At 44.1% G+C, this 27,461-nt stretch overlaps 1 protein-coding gene across 12 annotated transcripts in view; it reads left to right on the forward strand.

Moving 5' to 3' along the window:
- Positions 1 to 27,461, forward strand: part of SHANK2 (SH3 and multiple ankyrin repeat domains 2) — a 693,215-nt gene that overhangs the window by 642,945 nt on the left and 22,809 nt on the right. For 5 of the 12 annotated variants that reach the window (XM_073658796.1, XM_073658795.1, XM_073658805.1 and 2 more), the window contains 6 exons: positions 13,119 to 13,254; positions 17,883 to 17,963; positions 19,536 to 19,556; positions 22,961 to 23,091; positions 24,091 to 24,202; positions 26,072 to 26,092. In XM_073658796.1, the coding sequence (XP_073514897.1) occupies positions 13,119 to 13,254; positions 17,883 to 17,963; positions 19,536 to 19,556; positions 22,961 to 23,091; positions 24,091 to 24,202; positions 26,072 to 26,092 (502 nt within the window). The remainder of the gene's footprint in view (positions 1 to 13,118; positions 13,255 to 17,882; positions 17,964 to 19,535; positions 19,557 to 22,960; positions 23,092 to 24,090; positions 24,203 to 26,071; positions 26,093 to 27,461) is intronic. The other 7 variants (XM_073658798.1, XM_073658797.1, XM_073658799.1 and 4 more) reach the window with 7 other exon arrangements.

Below are 27,461 nucleotides of genomic sequence, written 5' to 3' on the forward strand. Positions count from 1 at the left end.
ATGATAATGTGATGATATTGTGTAAACTAGCAGCAGATTTCTTAATGCTGTCCCACCAATCCTAAAGGGCGATTCCACCCAAAAGGTCTCTTATACACATGCAGTTAGAGGCCACATATTCATGGTTCAGATTTAGGTGTAATGTAAATGGGTTAAAGCGTCTAACCCGGATTGGTCTCCTGTGTTCTGTGTAGGGGAAGGGAAGCAATAAGAGCTCTGGACAGATATAAAGTAACGCTCAGGTCACTTGTTATTTTCACGCTTCTGAATTATTAGTCAGAATAACTCTCTTATAAATCATAACCAAAGTCCTACAAAAGTACCAGTCTGGCCTGTACAAATATATCATCTTATAGGACCTGTACTCCTTAAGGAGCATTTTTATTTTTACTTAAATTCATGCATTTTTTCCTTAAAAAAATTGAAATATGGTTTTATTAAAAATGTTGGCTCTTTTGACTTCTACAACCACTGTGTATCATTGTACATCAGATTGCAGAATAAGTTACCAGTGAACCAGTCAGTGAGCTTCTTCTCACAGCCGGCCTTGTCCTATCTATATCTGACGTCTGTGGTTATAAACCGACTTAGATGATGATTCAGGAGAAGAGAGGTAAGACTTACACACCAGAGGACGAGCTCACTGACTTATCACTGGAAACACACTCTGCCATGTGTTATTATGTACAGTGATATCTAGAGGCTGAAGAAGACCAACACTAACGTTATTAATAAAAGCCTGCTGTAAAATGGTGTCCATATCCTACGGGATGGGAACGTCACAAGGGGGTTTGTTTAGTACGGCGGAAAAAGACATCTATAAATGGGTAAATGCGGCTTATAGAATCATAGAATGGTAGAGTTGGAAGGGACCTCCTGGGTCATCTGGTCCAACCCCCTGCTCAAAGCAGGATTCACTAGATCATCTCAGACAGATGTCTGTCCAGCCTCTGTTTGAAGACGTCCATTGAAGGGGAACTCACCACCTCTCGTGGCAGCCTGTTCCACTCATTAATCACCCTAACTGTCAAAAAGTTTTTTCTAATATCTAATCTAAGATCTCAGTGTGAGAATTCCTCCTTATTTATCTGGAGCCATTGTGACTTTTAGAAATCAGCCAAACCTCAAGCAAGTGGTAGATGCCACCGACCGCACTGTGGGAACCCAGCCTCGAAGATGGGACCCGTCCACAGCCTCCGCTTACATAACTTTATTACACTGGGCTTACAGGCAGCTGATTGACATGAAGGATCTACACTCATTTTTAAACTACATGTATGATGATATGATATCCCACATATGGCATAGTTACTACAGTGCATTAGCATTAAATTCCATTCTGCTCCTAAATTGGCCTCACAACATAAGGGCCCATTTATATCTGGAGCTTCTGAATTGCCTGTTACAGAGGGATCAGTCGTCATAGTTCGTTGTACGATGCTCCGGGCTAACCAGCCATATTCACAACACAAGATCTGTGTAACTCTGGACCTTCTGATTATCACGCGCAGGAGACATGATGAGTGACAGTCGTTTGCCAATTAATATTCGGGTATAATTAATTGACGAGGTTGCAGAGGGAGGTAGAGCAGTTCCTGGTAATGCTGTACTGATTGATTGATGAAGCGGTTTGTTCTGCAGTATGAGACCCTGGAGTAAAGCACGGACCACCTTCATAGGAGAGTGCAGCTATGTTCTGTAATTGCTTTTGAAGCTGATTTTACCAGCAAAATGTATGCGTCCCGCTGGGCTGCCCCTTTTAGTGCTGTCCAGGTTTCAGGGCCGCAGGACATAGAACCTCATAAACGACACATTGCTGTACAGCGAACAAGCACAAAAACCTTAAAGAGAAAGTGACATCAGGAAGTGACCCAGTATTTAATGAGCGTTTATATGCTAAGTTTTTGGTGACTTTTTTTTACTTTTTTTTAAGTTTCCATGTTGTTATAACTATATTAAAAAAATCTTGCAATTTTGACTCTGACCACATACCCTCGGAATAGGCTGTTCTGTAGAAATAACTTCTTTAGGATTACAATGGTAGATATCAACTCTATATAGATAACGCAGAATCCATCATCTAGAACCAGCTCACCTATCCCTCCTCCCCTGCACAGGTCAGAGTATGCCTATAGCACACTTACATAGAAGTAAAGCGGTTATGTCACAGCTCGCCTCCCCCACCTCCCTGCATCGGTTACAAAGCATGCTCACAACACCCTCTGATAGAAGCATATGGGTGCTGTAATAGCTCACCGGCTCCTCCTCCCTGCGCAGATCACTGAGCATGCCCACAACACACTGCCATCAAAGTTAATCCACCTTTCACAATGCGTGATGTCACAGCTCTCCTGCATCTGCCTCCCTGCTCACTGACCTCTGCTCAGAGTCGCATCTCTCTCCCATGGAAGTCGATGAATATCTTTGGGTCCTTGTTTTCTGTGGACCATGTGGCTGCTGTAACTCTGACTGCTTTTAACAAGATCTCAGGCTAGATGTCTGCACCCACAATGTTTGTGGAGGGTATGGCTGATTTATGATGACCCCTGAGGTTAATCATTGCTAAAGGCTGTGAGGACCACCATGCAAAGGCCAGCCCTTCCAAAGCTTTAACCAGTTATTAGCACATGGCAGTCAAGTGACAGTGTGATGCTATAATGCTAAGTGACATTCTCGTACAAACCATTATTTCCGTCTTAGGTGGTGATATACTAGGGAACTGCATCTCAGATATATCTGAAGGTCAGTGCTTGTGACGCGCCCCTGGGCCTGTGTCGCGCTGCGTTGCGCACGCGGGAGCTTACCCGGAGCCGGATCTCTTGAGGGTTGTAGTCTCGTGGCGGTGATCCGGTCCGTGCCCAGGGAGTCAGACTAAGTGGCGCTGTATTAGCGGTAGATGTTGGACGACTACGCCACCCGTTGAGTACAGCTAAGGAGCTGCTGCTGCAGGGCAGACCGCTGAGGCAGGTGGTAGGATTGTGCAGCGTGATAGTATAACCCCCAACGGGAGGGGTATGGCCTCAGGGCAGCCGACGTGGATGATGGGGGTAGCAGGGACCACTCGGAGACGGTACGGTGTAGTTCAGGGTCTTTACTGGTGACAAAGATAGACCCTCCCGGAGTACTGGCTAGCGATTGGGGCCTGGTCAGTCCTTGAGCAGATGGGATCTCCCCTGGCCAGGCGGAGTTGTAGGCCTCCCAAACTAACTGTACTCTTTTGGCTACCTTGCTAGAGGCGGGTATAAGTAGCCCACGTCCCTGAGTGTACCGTGTGGTGCTCACCCGTATGGCCGGTGACTCGGGGCCTTCTAGTAGCTTCCGCTCCACGACGGCGGTGCTGGTCCCACGCGTGTGACCGTGCCTTCGGGTTTCTGCTGCTGGATAGGAGTTAGTCCCCACAGCCTCGGACTCCGGGTCCGGTGATAACTTCTCAGTCAGGGCGAGCTCTGCAGCTGCCAGCCCCTGACTCCTTGTAGCACTGCTCCCACAGAGCTCCTGATGTTCTTTTCCTATATCTGCTTCTCTGTCTCTACTTCTTCTCTACTCACTAACCCTGCCTCAGCCCTAGGTTTATATAGGGGAAGTTCTTCCCCTCCCAGGACTGGGCAGGAGGTGTGGCATGCACAGGATCCCTGACCAAGAGACCTCCCACCTGCTCTCAGACATAACATTGCCGTTACTGTGGAAACCAGACCCCTGGGGTGCCACACTTGGAGAAGTGATCTCCATTACAGGAAAGATAAGGTAATTAGAAATTACAAGCAATAAATCTGCTAATTGCCACATACTGTATATTTTTCACTAGAAGCCCCTTTACATGGGCCAGTAATTAGCTGAATGAGCACTCATCACCAGTGGTGGACTCGTGTAACCGTACCACCGATCAGACGACGAACAAGCAAGGCGCTAAGTTATCGGCTGATACGTTATCCTCACCCTAAAATCGTCAATGTCTTCATTACATCGCCCCGCGTAAGCAGAACGATTGCTATAATGATCCTTAACCTCCAGACACGCAACATTTACACACACAGGGCTCAAAATCTATTTTTCCCAAGGGTGATGGTGGCAGCCTATAGAAAATCTGGGTAAATAGCTGTGCCCTCCAGCTGGACAGCTGCGGTACAAGAGGGAAGAGCCTTTAAGATGTTCTAATCAGGGCTGTGGAGTCGGAGTCGGTATAAAATGGACCGACTCCTAAAATATATAACAAATTGGGTACAATAGTTCAATGCAGTTTGTGGGGAATATTTTTTCATAAGAATTTGGGAAAGTTATGAAATGTCCTATAAATGTCTGTCCTATTCCTGATCTAAGGGTCTGGACTTTTAGCTGAGATGAATCTGTGCTACAGTAAATTTATCACTTAAACATGAGCCATGTATGAGGGAGTCGGAGTCATGGAAATTGAGGAGTTGGAGGTTTGTCTTACCGACTCCACAGCCCTGGTTCTAATATAAATAAATATATATAACACATTACCACAATGAATTTTAAACAAAACAATTCAGATGCAGTTGAAGTTCAGACTTTCAGCTTTCATTTGAGGGTATCCACATTAAAATTGGATGAAGGGTTTAGGGGTTTAAGCTCCTTAACATGTGCCACCCTGTTTTTAAAGGGACCAAAAGTAATTGGACAGATTAAATAATTGTAAATAAAATGTTCACTTCTAGTACTTGGTTGAAAACCCTTTGTTGGCAATGACTGCCTGAAGTCTTGAACTCATGGACATCACCAGACGCTGTGTTTCCTCCTTTTTGATGCTCGGCCAGGCCTTCACTGCGGTGGTTTTCAGTTGCTGTTTGTTTGTGGGCCTTTCTGTCTGAAGTTTAGTCTTTAACAAGTGAAATGCATGCTCAATTGGGTTGAGATCAGGTGACTGACTTGGCCATTCAAGAATATTCCACTTCTTTGCTTTAATAAACTCCTGGGTTGCTTTGGCTTTATGTTTTGGGTCATTGTCCATCTGTAGTATGAAACGACGACCAATCGGTTTGGCTGCATTTGGCTGGATCTGAGCACACAGTATGGCTCTGAATACATCAGAATTCATTCGTCTGCTTCTGTCCTGTGTCACATCCTCAATAAACACTAGTGACCCAGTGCCACTGGCAGCCATGCATGCCCAAGCCATCACACTGCCTCCGCCGTGTTTTACAGATGATGTGGTATGCTTTGGATCATGAGCTGTACCACGCCTTCGCCATACTTTTCTCTTTCCATCATTCTGGTAGAGGTTGATCTTGGTTTCATCTGTCCAAAGAATGTTCTTCCAGAACTGTGCTGGCTTTTTTAGATGTTTTTTAGCAAAGTCCAGTCCAGCCTTTTTATTCTTGATGCTTATGAGTGGCTTGCACCGTGCAGTGAACCCTCTGTAGTTACTTTCATGCAGTCTTCTCTTTATGGTAGATTTGAATATTGATACGCCTACCTCCTGGAGAGTGTTGTTCACTTGGTTGGCTGTTGTGAAGGGGTTTCTCTTCACCATGGAGATTATTCTGCGATCATCCACCACTGTTGTCTTCCATGGGCGCCCAGGTCTTTTTGCATTGATGAGTTCACCAGTGCTTTCTTTCTTTCTCAGGATGTACCAAACTGTAGATTTTGCCACTCCTAATATTGTAGCAATTTCTCGGATGGGTTTTTTCTGTTTTTGCAGCTTAAGGATGGCTTGTTTCACCTGCATGGAGAGCTCCTTTCACCGCATGTTTACTTCACACCAAAACCTTCCAAATGCAAGCACCAACCTCAAATCAACTCCAGGCCTTTTATCTGCTTAATTGAGAAGGGAAGGGATTGCCCACACCTGTCCATGAAATAGCCTTGGAGTCAATTATCCAATTACTTTTGGTCCCTTTAAAAACAGGGTGGCACATGTTAAGGAGCTGAAACTCCTAAACCCTTCATCCAATTTTAATGTGGATACCCTCAAATGAAAGCTGAAAGTCTGAACTTCAACTGCATCTGAATTGTTTTGTTTAAAATTCATTGTGGTAATGTCTAGAACCAAAATTAGAAAAATGTTGTCTCTGTCCAAATATATATGGACCTAACTGTATACCACCTGTATGTGTGTGTGTAATATATATATCTCTCTATCTATACTTATACTGCATTCAGGTGGTCCGTGGCCTTGGCTGCGGCGGTCTCTTGTCACGTGCACATCCCACTTCTCATCAGTCAGACGCTGATAGATCGCCTGACCTCGAGCTCTGCTCTTTATACTGTTCACATTAATGATACGACCTGGAAGCACATACAGGGCACCTGAATTTCCTTGCTTTCTTTCATCTTCTACTGTCTATTAACCCTATAAGACCTGGTCTAGTTTTTTTTTTCTTATTTTTATATTTTCAAAGCTATTTTAAAAGCTATAACTTTTTTATTCTTCCAATTATATACCAGTATCGGGGCTTGAGGATTTTTTGTTTTTTTAGTCGTGTGTTGTATTTTGGCATGGCATTTTGGGGTGCATACATTGTACTGTATAATTTTATTATTTATCCCGTGATACAAATGACTTAACCACCCATGGAATAAAAGTAATTAGTGATGTGCGAACGTGTTCGGATAAGGGGTTATCCGAGCACGCTCAGGTGCTTACTGAGTAGCTTCGGCATGCTCGAAAACTGCGTTCGAATCGCCGCGGCTGCACATGCAGGGATTGCCTAACAAACAGGCAATGTTTGTAATATTTAATAGTTGGACGACTACGTGTAACCTGGAGGCTAAAGCTGATTATTTTGTAGTGTGTCCAGCCGCGTTGTTTTGCAAAGTCTCCTGTTCTGTTTTTTTCCTCCTTTCTGACTGCCAAAACGGGGTTCACTTATGTCCTTTGCATCAGGCTCAGTGTTTTAAGCCTGATGAAGCTTAACATATCACTAATATTAAAACTCCCACACCAGGGCTATAAATGGCGCACAATGGATGGAAGCGATTGGTACAGATTTTGCAGCAGAAAAGCATTAACTGCTCAGGTTCCCCTACAGCAGGGATGGCAAACTCAAACACACAGAGGACCTAAATGAAAAACTTGGACAAAGTCGCGGGCCAACCATTATACAGTATAATGGGCCACACATAGTCCTGCAAACAGTATAATTGCCCCACATAGTCCTCCATACAGTATAGTGGCCCCACATAGTGCTCCATACAGTATAATGGCCCCACATAGTCCTCCATACAGTATAATGGCCCCACATAGTCCTCCATACAGTATAATGGCCTCACATAGTACAGTATAATGGCCCCACATAGTCCTCCATACAGTATAGTGGCCCCACATAGTGCTCCATACAGTATAATGGCCCCACATAGTCCTCCATACAGTATAATGGCCTCACATAGTACAGTATAATGGCCACACATAGTCCTCCATAAAGTATAATGGCCCCACATAGTCCTCCATACAGTATAATGGCCTCACATAGTCCTCCATAAAGTATAATGGCCCCACATAGTCCTCCATACAGTATAATGGCCCCACATAGTCCTCCATACAGTTTAATGGCCTCACATAGTCCTCCATACAGTATAATGGCCTCATAGTCCTCCATACAGTATAATGGCCCCTCATAGTCCTCCATACAGTATAATTGCCCCACATAGTCCTCCATACAGAATAATGGCCTCACATAGTCCTCCATACAGTATAATGGCCTCACATAGTCCTCCATACAGTATAATTGCCCCACATAGTCCTCCATACAGAATAATGGCTCCACATAGTCCTCCATACAGTATAATGGCCCAACATAGTCCTCCATACAGTATAATGGCCCAACATAGTCCTCCATACAGTATAATGGCCCAACATAGTCCTCCATACGGAATAATGGCTCCACCTAGTCCTTCATACAGTATAATGGCCTCACATAGTGCTCCATACAGTATAATGGCCTCATATAGTCCTCCATACAGTATAATGGCCCCACATAGTCCTCCATACGGAATAATGGCCCCACATAGTCCTCCATACAGTATAATGGCCCCACATAGTCCTCCATACAGTATAATGGCCCCACATAGTCCTCCATACGGAATAATGGCCCCACATAGTCCTCCATACAGTATAATGGCACCACATAGTCCTCCATACAGTATAATGGCCCCACATAGTCCTCCATACAGTATAATGGCCCCACATAGTCCTCCATACAGTATAATGGCCTCACATAGTACAGTATAATGGCCACACATAGTCCTCCATACAGTATAATGGCCCCACATAGTCCTCCATACAGTATAATGGCCCCACATAGTCCTCCATACAGTATAATGGCCCCACATAGTCCTCCATATGGTATAATGGCCCCACATAGTCCTCCATACGGAATAATGGCCCCACATAGTCCTCCATACGGAATAATGGCCCCACATAGTCCTCCATACAGTATAATGGCCTCACATAGTCCTCCATACAGTATAATGGCCTCATAGTCCTCCATACAGTATAATGGCCCCTCATAGTCCTCCATACAGTATAATGGCCTCACATAGTCCTCCATACAGTATAATGGCCTCACATAGTCCTCCATACAGTATAATGGCCCCACATAGTCCTCCATATGGAATAATGGCTCCACATAGTCCTCCATACAGTATAATGGCCTCACATAGTCCTCCATACAGTATAATGGCCCAACATAGTCCTCCATACAGTATAATGGCCCAACATAGTCCTCCATACGGAATAATGGCTCCACATAGTCCTTCATACAGTATAATGGCCTCACATAGTGCTCCATACAGTATAATGGCCTCATATAGTCCTCCATACAATATAATGGCCCCACATAGTCCTCCATACGGAATAATGGCCCCACATAGTCCTCCATACAGTATAATGGCCCCACATAGTCCTCCATACAGTATAATGGCCCCACATAGTCCTCCATACGGAATAATGGCCCCACATAGTCCTCCATACAGTATAATGGCACCACATAGTCCTCCACACGGAATAATGGGCCCCACATAGTCCTCCATACAGTATAATGGCCCCACATAGTCCTCCATACAGTATAATGGCCCCACATAGTCCTCCATACAGTATAATGGCACCACATAGTGGTCTATACACTATAATGGCCCCACATAGTCATCCTCATAGTATTATGGGCCCCACAATGCCTTCTATACAGTATAATGGCCCCACATAGTCCTCCATACAGTATAATGGCCCCACATAGTCCTCCATACAGAATAATGGGCCCACATAGTCCTCCATACAGTATAATGGGTCCCACATAGTCCTCCATACAGAATAATGGCCCCACATAGCCCTCCATACAGAATAATGGCCCCACATAGTCATCCTTATAGTGTTATGGGCCCCACAATGCCTTCTATACAGTATAATGGGCCCCCATAGTCCTCCATACAGTATAATGGCCCCACATAGCCCTCCATACAGAATAATGGGCCCCACATAGTCCTCCATACAGTATAATGGGCCCCACATAGTCCTCCATACAGTATAATGGCCCCACATAGTCCTCCATACAGTATAATGGCCCCACATAGTCCTCCATACAGTATAATGGGCCCCACATAGTCCTCCATACAGTATAATGGCCCCACATAGTCCTCCATACAGTATAATGGCCCCACATAGTCCTCCATACAGTATAATGGGCCCCACATAGTCCTCCATACAGTATAATGGCCCCACATAGTCCTCCATACAGTATAATTGCCCCACATAGCCCTCCATACAGAATAATGGGCCCCACATAGTCCTCCATACAGTATAATGGCCCCACATAGTCCTCCATACAGTATAATGGCCCCACATAGTCCTCCATACAGTATAATGGCCCCACATAGCCCTCCATATAGAATAATGGGCCCCACATAGTCCTCCATACAGTATAATGGGCCCCACATAGTCCTCCATACAGTATAATGGGCCCCACATAGTCCTCCATACAGTATAATGGGCCCCACATAGTCCTCCATACAGTATAATGGCCCCACATAGTCCTCCATACAGTATAATGGGCCCCACATAGTCCTCCATACAGTATAATGGCCCCACATAGTCCTCCATACAGTATAATGGCCCCACATAGCCCTCCATACAGAATAATGGGCCCCACATAGTCCTCCATACAGTATAATGGGCCCCACATAGTCCACCATACAGTATAATGGGCCCCACATAGTCCACCATACAGTATAATGGCACCACATAGTCCACCATACAGTATAATGGCACCACATAGTCCTCCACATAGTCCTCCATACAGTATAATGGCCCCACATAGTCCTCCATACGGAATAATGGCTCCACATAGTCCTCCATACAGTATAATGGCCTCACATAGTCCTCCATACAGTATAATGGCCCAACATAGTCCTCCATACAGTATAATGGCCCAACATAGTCCTCCATACGGAATAATGGCTCCACATAGTCCTTCATACAGTATAATGGCCTCACATAGTGCTCCATACAGTATAATGGCCTCATATAGTCCTCCATACAGTATAATGGCCCCACATAGTCCTCCATACGGAACAATGGCCCCACATAGTCCTCCATACAGTATAATGGCCCCACATAGTCCTCCATACAGTATAATGGCCCCACATCGTCCTCCATACGGAATAATGGCCCCACATAGTCCTCCATACAGTATAATGGCACCACATAGTCCTCCACATAGTCCTCCATACAGTATAATGGGTCCCACATAGTCCTCCATACAGTATAATGGCCCCACATAGTCCTCCATACAGTATAATGGCCCCACATAGCCCTCCATACAGAATAATGGGCCCCACATAGTCCTCCATACAGTATAATGTCCCCACATAGTCCTCCATACAGTATAATGGCCCCACATAGTCCTCCATACAGTATAATGGGCCCCACATAGTCTTCCATACAGTATAATGGGCCCCACATAGTCCTCCATACAGTATAATGGCCCCACATAGTCCTCCATACAGTATAATGGCCCCACATAGTCCTCCATACAGTATAATGGCCCCACATAGCCCTCCATACAGAATAATGGGCCCCACATAGTCCTCCATACAGTATAATGGGCCCCACATAGTCCTCCATACAGTATAATGGGCCCCACATAGTCCTCCATACAGTATAATGGGCCCCACATAGTCCTCCATACAGTATAATGGCCCCACATAGTGGTCTATACACTATAATGGCCCCACATAGTCCTCCATACAGTATAATGGCCCCACATAGTCCTCCATACAGTATAATGGCCCCACATAGTCCTCCATACAGAATAATGGGCCCACATAGTCCTCCATACAGTATAATGGCCCCACATAGTCCTCCATACAGAATAATGGCCCCACATAGTCCTCCATACAGAATAATGGCCCCACATAGCCCTCCATACAGAATAATGGCCCCACATAGTCATCCTTATAGTGTTATGGGCCCCACAATGCCTTCTATACAGTATAATGGGCCCCACATAGTCCTCTTTATAGAATAATGGCCTCATATAGGGGTGGTGGTTCTGGTGTCGCGGGCCAATTATAATCACCCTGCATTCCAAAGTTTGCCATGTATGCCCCACAGTAATTGCCTCTCCACCCCCGAGATGATATACAAAGAGTATTTATAATATATGAGGCGTTAACCTTATTTCATTTACACTATGAAATGAAAATGAATGAAGAAATGAAGATTACACAATTGTGCTAACTACTAACATGTAATAATCATTCTTCCATGTCAGAGGTGTCCAATGCCTTTAACTGGTTGCACTAGTGTCATGCACACAGAGCTTGTATCGGTCACTGTCTTGATGCACAGTCCCATTAAATAATTTACATTTCAAGGATCATGAGCTAATCTTGACAGGGCGCCTGCTACTAAGTAATTCTCTGAGAGGTAATCGCACAGAGCTCTATAGAGTGATTTTTCAATAAAGGTAATAAAGAAGCAATTGAACATTTGCTTGTATTTTCGTATAGATCACCATTATCCCATAAATCTACAGAATATTAATAAAACACCTGAGTTCCTGGCTATGAAAAGTGATAAATTGCTTTTGCAGCGGGCCATCTGTTGGCATCATTATCTGAAGTGATGTTATTTAACATTCGATGGAGAAACCTACTTAATCCTCAGAACATTTCCATAGGGATGGCTATTTTTTTTTCATACTCATTATCAGATAAGAAACATGCGCTTTGGGAATGATAATATGTTAGTGTAAGCGTGGGGTCCGGACTTGGGCTGTGACGTGCTGGAGGTGGGGCGCAATATTAGATGGCCGGTAATAAACAGCATTTAGTAAGAGACGTGAAAGAACACATGCAGCTTTACCTACAATTCAGTCATCTGCAAAGTCCGTACATCACAAATTAGACTGTTGGCTTAGGGCCGAGACGTTGGTGGTCCCCGCCGGTCCTGCAGTTATGACATCCTGGCCATCACTCACATTTCCGCTGCTGACACCACAATGCTGTTTACTTGTATAGTATGTGGCTGCAACGATCGTATAAATGAAGGAGAAGATATCTCCACTTCAGAACCGGTGGTGGCCACCAGAACGGTGATGCTAGAACAGCGGGGATACGAAAGGGAATTGTTATTTCTTTAATTTATAACATCTCCTTCCCTTTCGGTCCTTTTAAAAGGAGGCAAAGATGGTGATAGGAGCATAGAGATTGTCCACCCACTGTCTAATGAGAATTACCACCTGATAGATATAATAAGCTCTATGTAGAGAAGTCTGATACTTTTGTGACTTTCCTGAATTTTTTTTCTTCGTAGGTGCACACTTCAGGTCTTACTACATGTATAGAATCATGTTATCAGTTTGGGAGATTTTTCGCTATATCTATGTTATTTGGTGCGTGCTTTAACATTCTGTTCCCTAGTCTATGCCGTGACGGTGGTGGACCCATGGGGTTCATGTTGATGTGACAGCCATAATGATTTCTAGTCACCAATTCAAGACCAACCTTTCTTGAAGATCATGTTGAAAATCTGACACTTTGGGGTCGTGGAGTAATTGGGGACAACAATGTGTAAAGAATTCATGTAAACCATAGCTATCTGAACGCCACACACATAATCTGTATATGTATGTACTGAAGTATGTATATACCTCTCTCTGCAGGTAAACAATGAGAATGTCGTGAAAGTCGGACATCGGCAAGTGGTCAACATGATCAGGCAGGGGGGCAATCACCTCGTCCTCAAGGTGGTAACGGTGACCAGGAGTCTAGACCCGGATGATACGGCCAGGAAGAAAGGTACGCCTATGTGACACTTTAGCCCTAGGTGTGTCTGACATGCAGATATTGTTCTGTGAGGTTACAAGCTTATATTGTCCTGATATCCTCAGGGTTTACCGGGAAGTGAATGGACTAATGCGTGTGAGTGAAAAAGTGCTCTCCAATCTGTGGCTCTATAGCGGATGTACAACTACAATGCCCAGCATCCCTGGACAGACATTGGCCTGCACAGACTGGAGACCACTGCTGTACAGTCGTCTATGTAGCAGTGATACCACACTTTACTGAAGAATTCACTGTTGTATATTCATGAACAAACCTACAATATGGCTGTCCCCATGATGTACCCACAGCAGGTGCTCTTTAATTAAACTGTGATTTTTGTTTTTCTCTTTTCGTTACGTTATTTTGTTTTATTTTTCAACTTTAAAGCTATTTTCTGTAAAATTCACTATGGCAACTAGCAAAAACATGCAGCTTGTCTTCTAAGCCAGAAATGGATAATACTGCTGATCCGGGAAGAGAAGCTAATATGCACAGGAGACACCAGGGAAATCATTTTTTCATGGCCACAGCATGCATTATTATGCCATTTTTACCCACTGCAAACCCAGCTGGACAACAGCACAGAGAGCTCGGTCATCAGCACATGGCGTGCTCAGCTCCTGCGCCTCTCGGACGATGGCTAGTGCCATGTTGTGCTCCCCTCCGTGCTTCTCTGACTGGTAGATGGTGCTGCGGGTGCGACAGAACAGTCTGTACACAACCTTAATATGGCCACTTTTGTATTTTCCATCACCTCAGTCTGGATTCTGAGCTCAAGGGTTTAATTTTGCATGTACTTAACAGAGGACTGTAAATTATCGCACTTTTCTGAGCAAATTGGGAACTGACCATCGCTAACCCAATTCTCCTAAAGCCATGATAACCAATATACACTGTAGTTTTAGAATTCTGGAAAAATGTGCAGCCCTGTTTCTGCACAAAGAAGTCTCGGTGGGCTGAGCCGCCATAACAAAATCACACCTCCATACAGAATAATAAGCCCCACATAGTCCTCCATACAGAATAATGAGCCCCACATAGTCCTCCATACAGAATAATGGGCCCCACATAGTCATCCATACAGAATAATGAGCCCCACATAGTCCTCCATACAGAATAATGAGCCCCACATAGTCCTCCATACAGAATAATGAGCCCCACATAGTCCTCCATGCAGAATAATGAGCCCCACATAGTCCTCCATGCAGAATAATGAGCCCCACATAGTCCTCCATACAGAATAATAAGCCCCACATAGTCCTCCATGCAGAATAATGAGCCCCACATAGTCCTCCATACAGAATAATGAGCCCCACATAGTCCTCCATACAGTATAATGGCCCCACATAGTCCTCCATACAGAATAATGGCCCCACATAGTCCTCCATACAGAATAATGGGCCCCACATAGTCCTCCATACAGTATAATGGCCTCACATAGATCTCCATACAGTATAATGAGCCCCACATAGTCCTCCATACAGAATAATGGCCCCACATAGTCCTCCATACAGTATAATGGGCCCCACATAGTCCTCCATACAGTATAATGGGCCCCACATAGTCCTCCATACAGTATAATGGGCCCCACATAGTTCTCCATACAGAATAATGGCCCCACATAGTCCTCCATACAGTATAATAGCCTCACATAGTCCTCCATACAGAATAGTGGGCCCCACATAGTCTTCCATACAGTATAATGGCCCCACATAGTCCTCCATACAGAATAATGGCCCCACATAGTCCTCCATACAGTATAATGGCCCCACATAGCCCTCCATACAGTATAATGGCCCCACATAGTCCTCCATACAGAATAATGGGCCCCACATAGTCCTCCATACAGAATAATGGGCCCCACATAGTCCTCCATACAGAATAATGGGCCCCACATAGTCCTCCATACAGAATAATGGCCCCACATAGTCCTCCATACAGAATAATGGGCCCCACATAGTCCTCCATACAGTATAATGGGCCTCACATAGTCCTCCATACAGAATAATGGGCCCCACATAGTCCTCCATACAGAATAATGGGCCCCACATAGTCCTCCATACAGAATAATGGACCCCACATAGTCCTCCATACAGAATAATGGGCCCCACATAGTCCTCCATACAGTATAATGGGCCCCACATAGTCCTCCACACAGAATAATGGGCCCCACATAGTCCTCCACACAGAATAATGGGCCCCACATAGTACACCATACAGTATAATGGGCCCCACATAGTCCTCCATACAGAATAATGGGCCCCACATAGTCCTCCATACAGTATAATGGCCCCACATAGTCCTCCATACAGTATAATGGGCCCCAGATTGTCCTCCATACAGTATAATGGCCCCACATAGTCCTCCATACAGTATAATGGCCCCACATAGTCCTCCATACAGTATAATGGCCCCACATAGTCCTCCATACAGAATAATGGGCCCCACATAGTCCTCCATACAGTATAATGGCCCCACATAGTCCTCCATACAGTATAATGGGCCCCAGATAGTCCTCCATACAGAATAATGGCCCCACATAGTCCTCCATACAGTATAATGGGCCCCACATAGTCCTCCATACAGTATAATTGGCCCCAGATAGTCCTCCACACAGTATAATGGGCCCCACATAGTCCTCCATACAGTATAATGGCCCCACATAGTCCTCCATACAGTATAATGGCCTCACATAGTCCTCCATACAGTATAATGGGCCCCACATAGTCCTCCATACAGTATAATGGGCCCCAGATAGTCCTCCATACAGAATAATGGCCCCCAGATAGTCCTCCATACAGAATAATGGCCCCACATAGTCCTCCATACAGTATAATGGGCCCCACATAGTCCTCCATACAGTATAATGGGCCCCACATAGTCCTCCATACAGTATAATGGGCCCCACATAGTCCTCCATACAGTATAATGGCCCAACATAGTCCTCCATACAGAATAATGGGCTCCACATAGTCCTCCATACAGTATAATGGCCTCACATAGTCCCCCATACAGTATAATGGCCCCACATAGTCCTCCAAACAGTATAATGGGCCCCACATAGTCCTCCATACAGTATAATGGGCCCCACATAGTCCTCCACACAGTATAATGGCCCCACATAGTCCTCCATATAGAATAATGGGCCCCACATAGTCCTCCATACAGAATAATGGCCCCACCCACATAGTGGTGGTGGTTCTGATGTCGCTGGCCCAATAAAACCACCCTGCGGGCCAGATTTGGCCCATGGGCCAGAGTTTGACATATATGTTTTAGGTACTTCCCTTCCCTTAGGCAGCTGGAAGCATGAGAACATTAATCCAAGGATTTATCCAACTCATGAAATAGCCACAACTACTTTATCCACATACTTTATCCACATAGACAAGCACAAAATCACCTGGTGAATAGTTTGGGGGAGGAGGAGAAACCCTGTTTGCAGATTCCTTTTTAACATTTAAAACGTTGAGTCAATGTTATCTTGCAGATTTTTTAGCACACATTTCATCCTGTGCATTGAAGGGGTGAACTTTGTTGAAAATCAATGGCATTTTCACTAATGAATGAGTCTGCTGCAACTTAAAAAATAACCCTCCAGCTGCTGTGTCTTCCACATGGGGTTTTCAATGCCCTGTATTGTAATTTGCTTCAGATTTGAAGTGCGGAATCCGTAACGTAAATCTTCAATGGCTGAATTCACACTTACAGATTTGCAAAATGTTGCAGGTGCCCATGGAGAAATTCATTGTTTTTTTCCCATCTGCAGCCAGACATGTGAATGTGACCTTACTTGTAACTCATTTTAGCTCCACAATGCACTGCTGACTAAACAGAAATCAATGTAACATATATGTATATTGGGTTAGAATCAAGTAGTGCGTAAATCACAAACTAGCTGCACGGCTTTTATGCATAGCAGGCTGATGCTTTCGACAATTAGAAGGGCCCCTCTATGATCGGATGATCACAGGATGGTCCCACCGCTGGGAAACTCAGCTCAAGTGTGTAATTCCCCAGCAGCGCCTCCGCAGGTGAAGAGAAACATTACACAGCTCTCATTGATATCTATAGACTGTCTTTATACTGCACTGAGGTGTCGTGTCCTCCGTGAGAAACCCTCATTGTAGCCGTCCTCCTCTGTGGCACGCTGGTTACCCTGATCACAGTCAGAAATATGTTTAGGGTGGAAATACATCATTGTGGGAAGGAGTGAGGGATGTTTTAGGTTGGCGCATGTCAGAGCATCCAGTAGTAATGCTGTGATAAATGTGCCGATTTATTGTAGAAACAGCGCCACTCTCGTCCACAGGCTGCGTCTGGTAGCGCATTCACATGAATGGAAATACGTTTTAATACCAGGCACAGCTTATGAACAAGAGACGCCATTTCTAGGTAAATAAGACTTTTATTTCTGTCCTTAAATATTCCGTATACAGAGTAACAAGCTGGATGTGATTGACCATTGAGCTGCTATGCTGTCCATACACCCAGGATAATGATTGGGATCTTGTTTTGTGGCTATTAATGATTCTCTTGCCATTTTGTGTTTTTATTCACATTGTCACTGATTTGTGTATGTCCTTCTTTCTAATGCTAAGCCCCTCCACCTCCAAAGCGGGCTCCCACCACTGCACTGTCATTGCGGTCTAAATCTATGACCTCAGAGCTGGAAGAACTTGGTAAGGGCGTTACTCTATTGGCATGCTGAGTGTTGGGCTTGAAGCTTGAGTTTGATTTTAATGCCCGGTCTGGGAATGATGCACGTGGTTTTTATGTTGATTTACATCTTTTTTTTGTTTGCATGAGTCTGTTTCTCAATTTGCAAAGTGCATTTGCTGCCCGCAAAAAAAAAAAAAATTATCCTGAAATGTTGCCCAGTCTTACTTTTTTTTCTTCCCCGAGTCCACCGTTTATATTTCTAATTTTTCTTTTATCTTGAATTCTTGGGCATTCTCAGCGGTGGATAAAGGTAAGATGTGGGAAACCCTGTACAACATCATTCTGACGGACTAATGAATGGTGCACTCACTCCTGAACTGGCTGCATGTAGGAGAACCAGACATACCTAGCCACCTTTTTTGGGGGGGTCCTGGCTGCTAGACTACAGCTTTGCTTTTTTGTCCTGGTGTCACCTACATGGATGGATAATGGCCCAGATTTGTCCTTGCACTTTGACAACAGCTGATAGTATTGCAGACCATTGGATTACAGCATGTCCAGACAAGACATTTAAAGAGATTGTCTATAATATATATATATATTTTAACAAACCAAAGCCAATGGTACAAAATATTAAAGGGATTAATATCTTATCAATCCCCTGCTGGTCCTGTGCCGATTTACTGCAGAGGTCACATTATGCGAGTAAAGACCAGTGGGGACCTGCAGAGCGTCAGCATGGGGGCTGCAGGGGTTGGTAAGGTAAGTATTTCTATAATGGGTCATTGTGCACAAAGGCCGTTAAGAACACACCTACAGACCAGGTTCTTACTGTGTGCAGAGACACCATGGAAGCAGACTTCCACAATATGGTTTGGGGGTCACTAGTAAGCAAGTGCATAGCTTATGTGCATACGGTGGGGCTCTGGAGGGTGGGCTTCACTCCATATTTATTTTGTCGCCTTCTTAATATGTGATGAAAACCTGCAATAGGATGTGGTCTGCAAAGTTAGGAAACAAGAGAGTACAAAATGCTCTTGAGTCATGAAACTAGACGGGGGACTCAAGACCTCATATCAGAAGGAAGTACAGGGGGTGTTGGAGTCGAGCAGCTCCGGAATTGGGGACTGAATTTTAGTGCTGCCTGACCTGTCCTTTTTTAAGTCACCGCCAGAAAATACAACAAGAATAAAACTGTAGCTCCCATATAACACAAAGGGGTATTCCCGTCTGAATTATGTACCACCTATCCACTGTATAATTGACAGATGCAAGTCCAACCTTTGAGCCTCCATCCGATTGCCAGGCAGCACCTAGGAGGAGATTTATTGATGCGTCGGCCGGCGATAAATACCCCTTTGTTTATTACGTTTGTACCTGCGCATTATTGTGACCTTTCATATGACAACAACCATTGAGGTTTGGTATTTAAATCCCCATTTAAAAGCCGATAAATTGGTTGTTAAATGACAATGTCACAGTATGAAGGCTGCGGTTAATATAGAGGTATGGATGATACATGATGTTTTGTATGAGCATTTTGTATTTCACGTGCTTCATTTTGACAATCAGTATTTCTTTCTACTTGCAAGCATCAGTTCGGAGAAAGAAGGGTAAGGGAGACGGCTACTTTGTGTCCTAAAACTAACACGTCGCGCTCTTTCCTTACTAGCAGTTGTGTTACAGTGTATACCTCTGTAATATCGTGTCTATGGCATCTACTGTATCTTGTCTACAGCTTCCTGAAAGTAGTAACAGCCACTTATTTTCCTGAGTTGTGCAAATAAACTGGGGAAAACCGATACCACGGGCTTATAGCATACGGGAGATTGGAACAGAGTTTCTAAAAGATTTCACTCAAAGGAACGGTCAGATCACTGTTTTTCTGGTACAGAGCTTAAAATCCTCAGCAAATACATTGAAGAGAAACGTTCACCATGCAAATGCAGTCCAGTGTGCAGGCAGTGTGTTATAGAGCCGGGGAGCAGATAGATAAATCGTTGTGTGAGAAAAGATTCTGTATGCACACTCATACAGGAAATCTGTAACTCACGGATAGGCTCCATGCAGACTGGACTGCATTTTCATGGTGAGAGATTCTCTAATAATACCGATCAGGCTACCTGCAGCTGCCACTAGAGGGAGCTTACTGAACGCTGTTTACACACCAGCTCCCCCTGGTGGTGGTAGCAGGAAGCTTTTATTTTACTATTCAGCTCCACGCCTGCGCAGGACATTTGCAGCTCTGTATCCGGTTAAAGGGACTGTGACATCACCAAATGCTGAACAAGATGGTAAATTGTGGAGATTCACCTGAAAGTCCCTCCACATGTTGTCAGTGATGATCAGTTTGACAGAATAATGAGCAGTTTTCTGACCATTAACTTCATATATAATCCTGAGAGTGGGACTTGGAGCAGAAGTAGAGTATTTGCACCTCCGCTCCATTCACTGACTAACGGACTGCCAAAGATATATGAGCATTGTACCTGGGTATTGGGTTAACCCTTCATGACACTCCATAGGTTCACTTACACTTAAGACTTGCTTTGAGGCTGATAATAATAGGGAATATCACTCATGAACCATGCATTATTTTGACAGCGAGTCACGGTATTCACACCCCCATCCTATTGCGTGTACAAGGTGTCAGCGCTATCGATATTAATGCTGACGTCTTTTTTCATGACACATAATTGGTGCTGCATTCATCAGCATCTTCTGGAACATTCATTCCCCTTCAGGCTTTATAAGGCGTAATACACAATCTTCTGTTGGTGCCCTTAGAGTACTGAAGGGTTTTTGGATGCAAAGTTACAGCCCTAGTGCTGCAAGTCATCAATGTTCAGTGCCGGTCACCCCCTCGCTGTCTTCACGGATGCGATAAATATTGGGATATATGACGATGACGAAACCTTTACATTCGACATAATACTAACTACTACATTAGTGGGAACTTAAAAAGAGAAATCTGCATTTACTAGAATTTAATGCAAGCAGAGTATACAGAGAAGTCCGCTCTGTTCTCTTAGAGCTTCTGGCTGATTGAGGATTAATATAATCCAGCTGGTCTTTGCCTCCTTCAGTTTTGGCTATCCTTTTGCGATGTCACCCTTCTGGGATCCCGAGAGTCTCCTGACTGCTGCTCTCTGCTTGGCTGAGATAAGCTTCGCTATATATTCATTGCGCTTCTTCCATTACTCGCTGGGATTACAAGAATACGTCCCATTTCCGAGTCACTAGTCAAAGTCCGGTGAAGACAGGCGAGTGGCGATCAAGTCCACAGTAAATCAAAATCAGGCGGAAGATGCACATGGACCCTTGTCTGGTACATATGTGGTCACCGTCTTCAGATCCCTCCTCCCCAATATAATCACAATGTGCAAGAAGCCTTTCCCTATGTTCCCAGCTCTGACGTGGTCCGATTGTGACATACTGTACATGTTACAAATCTCAAAAATCGTGACCTCAGATTATATAAAGGGGATTACAAAGGATGCCCAGAGCTGTATCTCATGTTCAGGTGTCTGGACGTATAACTTCTGGACTAGTGAGAAGCAGACTTTTCCAATATACTAAAATGGTTTCCAAACAGGAGCTTTATTAAAAGAGGACCCGTCTGCTCTCCTGTCACGTCTGTTTAGTAAAAACTATTATTGAATAATCTGCCAATTCTGGAGCAGATTTCCTTGGACCTCTGTGTTGTGCTATCACTCTGTTACTCTTCCTGGAAATTTATGAAGTTGACGGGGCTGGGTGTTACTACTCCATTTGTCAAAGGTGCGCGTCTCCACAAAGTATGAGTGTGTGAACACTGATTGGGCACTGGCCAAAGTCTGCATTTACATATCCCTAACTAGTACCACCTACTTGTCAATTTATTCATACATTTCCATGAGCAATAGAAGAGGAACAGTACAATGCAGTTATCTGAGAAAAGAAAATTCAAATGGTTACTAAAACAGACTTGTCAGAAGAGGCAAGAAGTCCTCTGTAATGTCTAAGGAGGATAAAAAATAGTATAAGGTTTTAATTGAAAATCAAGAAAGAAGAGGAGGTAATCCAATGAGTTATTGTAAAAGGCGATGAGACCCCTCTTACACCAGGTGCCATGACTATTTGCCAGTCTATGGGTAGAGGTTAAAAGTTTCACCAGCACCATTGAATTTATAGGGAGTGTCCATCTTAATAAATTAGTAAAATTGCAAAGTGCTTGTAAAAATAAGCAACTTTGCAATTTACATCTTGTTGAAAATCCTCCTTGTCCCTGAATATTAGAATTTCTAATTCTATAGTTTACAGCTCATTGCTGCGGTTACCAGCCACCTCAGAGGTGGCCAGTTTCCTATATGCTATACAGCTTGCAAACGCTGCTCTGAATATGGCTGATTCGCTGGGTCCGGCCATCCTTGCTGCCCCCTACGGTCCTGATGCCTTTACTTGCAGCATGGGAAAGCGCACACTTCTGGCCAGCGGCTCAATCAAGTCACTGTCTCGATCTGTTAGTCATCATTAGCGCACTGTACCCTGGACATGCATGAACCTGGGAGGCATCAGAGCAGTGCTGAAGATCGAAACTGATACAAGCCCTTTAATGCCTGTCTGTAGTATTAACCACATGCAAAGATCAGGGGGGCAGACAGTACAGACTGCTTGCACACCTCAGGAATACAGCCTGTTATCAGGAATGTCTATGCTAAAGGTTTTCTCTGTGTTTCTATGTAGATGTTCAGCTGTCAGATGTTGAGTGTTTGAAGAGGAGGATTGTAATTCGCATTTCACTAAGTAATGGTCACCTGCATGTAGGCTTCTAATACAACCATGCATGCAGCTCCGATCATGGCAGCTCAGTTCTGCTTGCACGCCTCGAGTATGCTGATCATGCAGTGCCTGGAATTATCACTATTTATTTTTTCTATTTTCAAGAACATTATTTTTAAAGCCTGAAATCCAGGAAGCATTGACGGCCTTATATGAAGGGCCCTGATGGATCGTGCACTTCTGATTTGTATTGCAGATAAAGCTGAGGACTCTACCCCCATATCAAAGCCTTTAAGACCTGTGGACAACGTGCCATTAGACTCTAGGGTGGCCACAATTAAACAGCGTCCATCCAGTAGATGCTTCCCTCCTGCTACGGAAACAAATGTGAGTAGGAGAGAGCTTGTTAGACATCAATGCACCAAGTCTAGACATGGTACACTGAAGGCCACACGGAGTTCTTACCCAGGAGAGAGCACAATACTTTATAGAATGATCATTTAGTAGGTAAAAATCAGAATCGCAGCTGCCTTTTTAAAGTTTAGTAAAAAATATAGTGCCACAACCTATATTCCCATGGTGGCCTAATTTAATGATTGGGGGCAAAATTTAGGCCAATAGCTGAAAGTGCTTATTATCAGCAATTTTCTCCATGTTGCAAAATCTTCATGGAGTGAAGCCCTGATAATCAGCGAATAATTGTTAATGGGCTTGTTCCAAATTATCGGTCCTTGTAAATATGCCGACAAAATATGATAGTCTATGCCGGCAGAAAAATCATCATGGGGAGCTCATTGCCTCGTGTAAACAATATGCGAACGGTATGAGGACAGAATAATCGTATTACCCATCGTTCTGTCCACAAACCATTTGTATCGGTCCCTGTGAATGAGCCATTAAAGAAACACCGATCGACTTGTATGTTGTCCATCGCCGCTAGTTTATGGACCGAAATCTTCTCCTTTAAATGCACAAAAGGAGAAGATCTCATTTGACTGTCGATGACGGCTCAAAAGGAAGTGACGTCAGTTTTCCAAAAGTTGAAAACCTAAATGTTTCTTCAGTATGGTATATCCCACGGAAAGTTGTTGCCAATGGCTTGTGCCATGTCACCTGTCTAGGACCACCTTACTGCAGAACGTAATCCATGAGGCTTTTGCTGGTTGTTGGCCCGCTCATTCTACATACTGGAGATAGAGGCATTGTGTATGACCTGGCCTTGGCCAATGACTTACACGACATATCTACACTCAGGAAAGGCCATGTTCTGTTTATTGTATTATTTGCAGTGATTTACACGCGGCTTATCCTCTGTGACAATTGTGTAATGATGCCATGTGTGTTTCCGGGCCTCCATGAGTTCTCTCTTATTTTATTCTGTTTTAGTCAATGTATGATAGGCAGGGTATCGCTGTTATCCCGCCCACTGTTCCAGGAATCCCCCATGGTCCTTTTCTGGGTATACCTCGTGGCACTATGCGAAGGCAGAAATCAATAGGTAAGAGACGTGTTCTGCTTTGTGTGTTCTATGTGCACCTTTCTATTAACTTTATGCTCCAACTTGGCGACCATTGCATGACGTCATTGCGCTTAATATCATGGGTAATAATACTGGGATGGTGTTTCCGCTGCTCGGGGATCTCGTGTTTTATCTACTAAATGTACTGGGCTCTGCTCTGAAAGAGGATTTGCAAGTTTGCAAATCTGATAGAGACTAAAATGACCCATGAATCCAAAATCTACCTCAAGTCTTGTCCAATAAAGATTTTTGTGCCGTTATACAGTTTATCTTTTCATGGGTTTGGTGGTCGGGATATGAAACATTAAAAGGCAGAAGATAAGAGATAATTATGTCTTAAAAAAAAAAAATAAATTACAAGCTTGTCTGTAGTTACAGAAGAGTAATCAAGACGCATGAAAGCAAGACATGTACAGTCCGCGGCAATAACTGTAAACCGGGGGCTAAACAATTATATACAATATGTCAGGATGGGGGCAGATGCTCAAAAACTTTCCACATACCATAAACAAAAGTTGTAAAACCTGTTGTATCAACTTTATTTTTTCTTTCGCTCATGAACTGAACCCACATGGCCAGAAAATGTAAATGTAGCTTAAAGGGAATTTCTCTTTTCCCAGTTGCAGTTTGTTTGTTAAAAAAAACAAACTTCTTTACTCCCCCGTCCGTGAGTCTTCGCTGCTGCTCCCGATGACTGTTATTGTCTGCAGCGCTGATATCATGTCGACAGCACTGCAGCCAGTCAGTGAGCTCAGCAGCTCTCATGCCAAACTGCTGAGCCCACTGATTGGCTACAGTGCTGTCAAAATTATATAACCGCTTCTTACAATAACAGTCATTGGGAGCAGCAGCGGAGACTCTGTGCTGGACCTGGGGAGGGGGAGTAAAGTACAGTTTGTTTTTTACAATAAACTGCAGCCAGAGAGGAGGGTTTTTCTGAAACTGGAAAACCCCATATAATGTCCTGTAGTTTTCATGTTTGTCACCAAGTACCGGAGATGACATAATAGAGGCAAAACCTGAAGCTTCTGGGCCTCAATGTTAAATTTCCAATGGGTCCCACCTATAATAATGCCTATGTCATAGGGGCCTCATGGCCAATGTGTCCCTGCTTCTTCTGCAGCCCCTATTACTAGCCCTCGGTGCATACCCAGAATTAGTAGCAAAAGGATTTTCCCTAGTTCTGATAGGGTCCCTGAGAGACTTACTGATCACAAGGGCGCCATTGCAGGAAACCCTGGCTTATTTGGGAACTGTATTACCGTTGGTCGTATCCCCATTTGTCCTAGAGCTTTTAAGCATTGGAGTCCACTCATGTAAATCAATGGACATCCATTGTTTTATGGGGGATCGTACTGAATAAACAATTGTGGGGATGATCACCCCATTGACAGCCTTTGTGCCCTTTGTAGCTCTTGGAAGATACTTGTTCTCCTTGCGGAGAGCTAACTTGTACATTGAGTCTTGCAGGCAATGCTTCCTGGGAAATGTATGCAAATTAGCTCCTCTCCAGAAGAGCTGACTGTCTAATGCCATCTATAGGCAACTACCCTGTAAGCCAAGGCTTGACCAATTATAGAGCCTTGAAACCAGAGACGCTCATCAATGTCAATGGACCCAGGCCGTGAAGGTTGCAGGTTGTGTCCGGGTGGCGCCGCGCTCCCCCCTGCTTGTGTCGTTGTGTCTGTGTGTCGCGGTTTCCTTCCATCTTTCATCAGATCTGCAGTTAGTAAATGAATCGCACTGTTTGAAGCTGAAATAATACTGTATAATCTAATGCTACATGACTAGGCAGCGAAAATGGAAAATGATTTTCTGCATAATTAACAAGTGATTTCCTTTTGTCAGACAGCAGAATCACTCTGTCAGGTTAGTAGCATAGTATACTATAGGATGTGCAATTATACTCGGATTCGTCTCACCGTCTCATTTGCATGTTCTGCTGTTTTATTTGCAGGCTGCAATTAATGTTTATTATTGGCAAGTTCCATTAACGCCTCTCATTACCTTGTATGTGTGTGTGGTTTGTTTGTTTGTTTTTTCTTTAAAATCACCAAAATCTTTTCCACACAGTGATGCTTACAGCCATGTACTGGAGTTCATACACCGGGGCTAATTCTGCACTCCCCATCCCACTCCTCTGTACTCCAGGTTTTATTTCAGCCCCGTTATTCACCGCCCTGCATTATAAACCTTACACAACCAAACCATTGCCCGACTGTATTGGAAAGGTCTTGTCATAGGTCTTAATTGTGTCAGCTTGCCCAGGAATGCCATGTGCAATGCAAATATACACAAAAGCAAAGCTCGTTTGTTGGTCCATTTTGTAGGATTTCTGAGGATTAATAGTAGAATTCAGTCATATAAGAGACCCTTCAAAATAATATTTTCTGCAAAACATAATTTAAAAGGGGTTGTATCCTCTATCTGCAGGAGCGCAGCACTCCTCTGGTTGTGGGACTGGACGGGGGGGCAGATAGTTCTGGCCAGTTTGCTATGAACTGAGCAGTCTCCCATGATGCAATCAGAGACAGCATCGGAGGAGCACAAGACTCAGCAATCCGGTCGGCCTCGGAGCGGCGCTAAGGCATAGAGCATGCATGAGGTGTGCGCTCATTGACTAGGAAACTGGCCAACTCTGAGATGGCAGAGGTGGCCAGTAACCCAGGCAACGAGCAGTACACCATAGAATTAAAAATCACTCATTCTTGAGTATGGTAAGTTGCAAAGTTGCTTTTTTTTTTTTTTTTTAACAAGCACATTGCAATTTTACTCATGTAATAGGATGATAACCCCTTTATGTGCCGCAGTAATATTATCTGTGGTGATAGCCTGCGACTGATAACATATTCCATGTATCATTCCACATATGTGATACAGCAAGAATTTCCCATTATCGAAAAAAGTGTCAAGCAGGGAAGCGCCAACCAATGTCGGGGTGCGCCAGGCGCAGTCTGATCGTGAGCGCGTTAGTAAAGAAGCCATGATGAAAATGTGAACGGAGCTGTAGGTTATGTACAAGAGACATATGAACGCTGATATTTCCATGGTAGAATATCTATTTCGCTGCCGATTATGTTATGGAAATGCTGCAGATTTATTGCAGATTCTATAGCAAAGTGTGAGATCCGTGGCATAAAGTCACACATTGCAGACGGAAATCCACAAACGGTGTTGGAGTCTTAGTGCGGATTGTACAGAGTGGAAAAGGTTTCCCAAAATCTCAACAAAAAGGGTT

This window comes from Phyllobates terribilis, unplaced genomic scaffold (genome assembly GCF_046119375.1).
Source record: "Phyllobates terribilis strain yellow unplaced genomic scaffold, ASM4611937v1 Scaffold_13__5_contigs__length_258822181, whole genome shotgun sequence".
NCBI lineage: Eukaryota > Metazoa > Chordata > Amphibia > Anura > Dendrobatidae > Phyllobates > Phyllobates terribilis.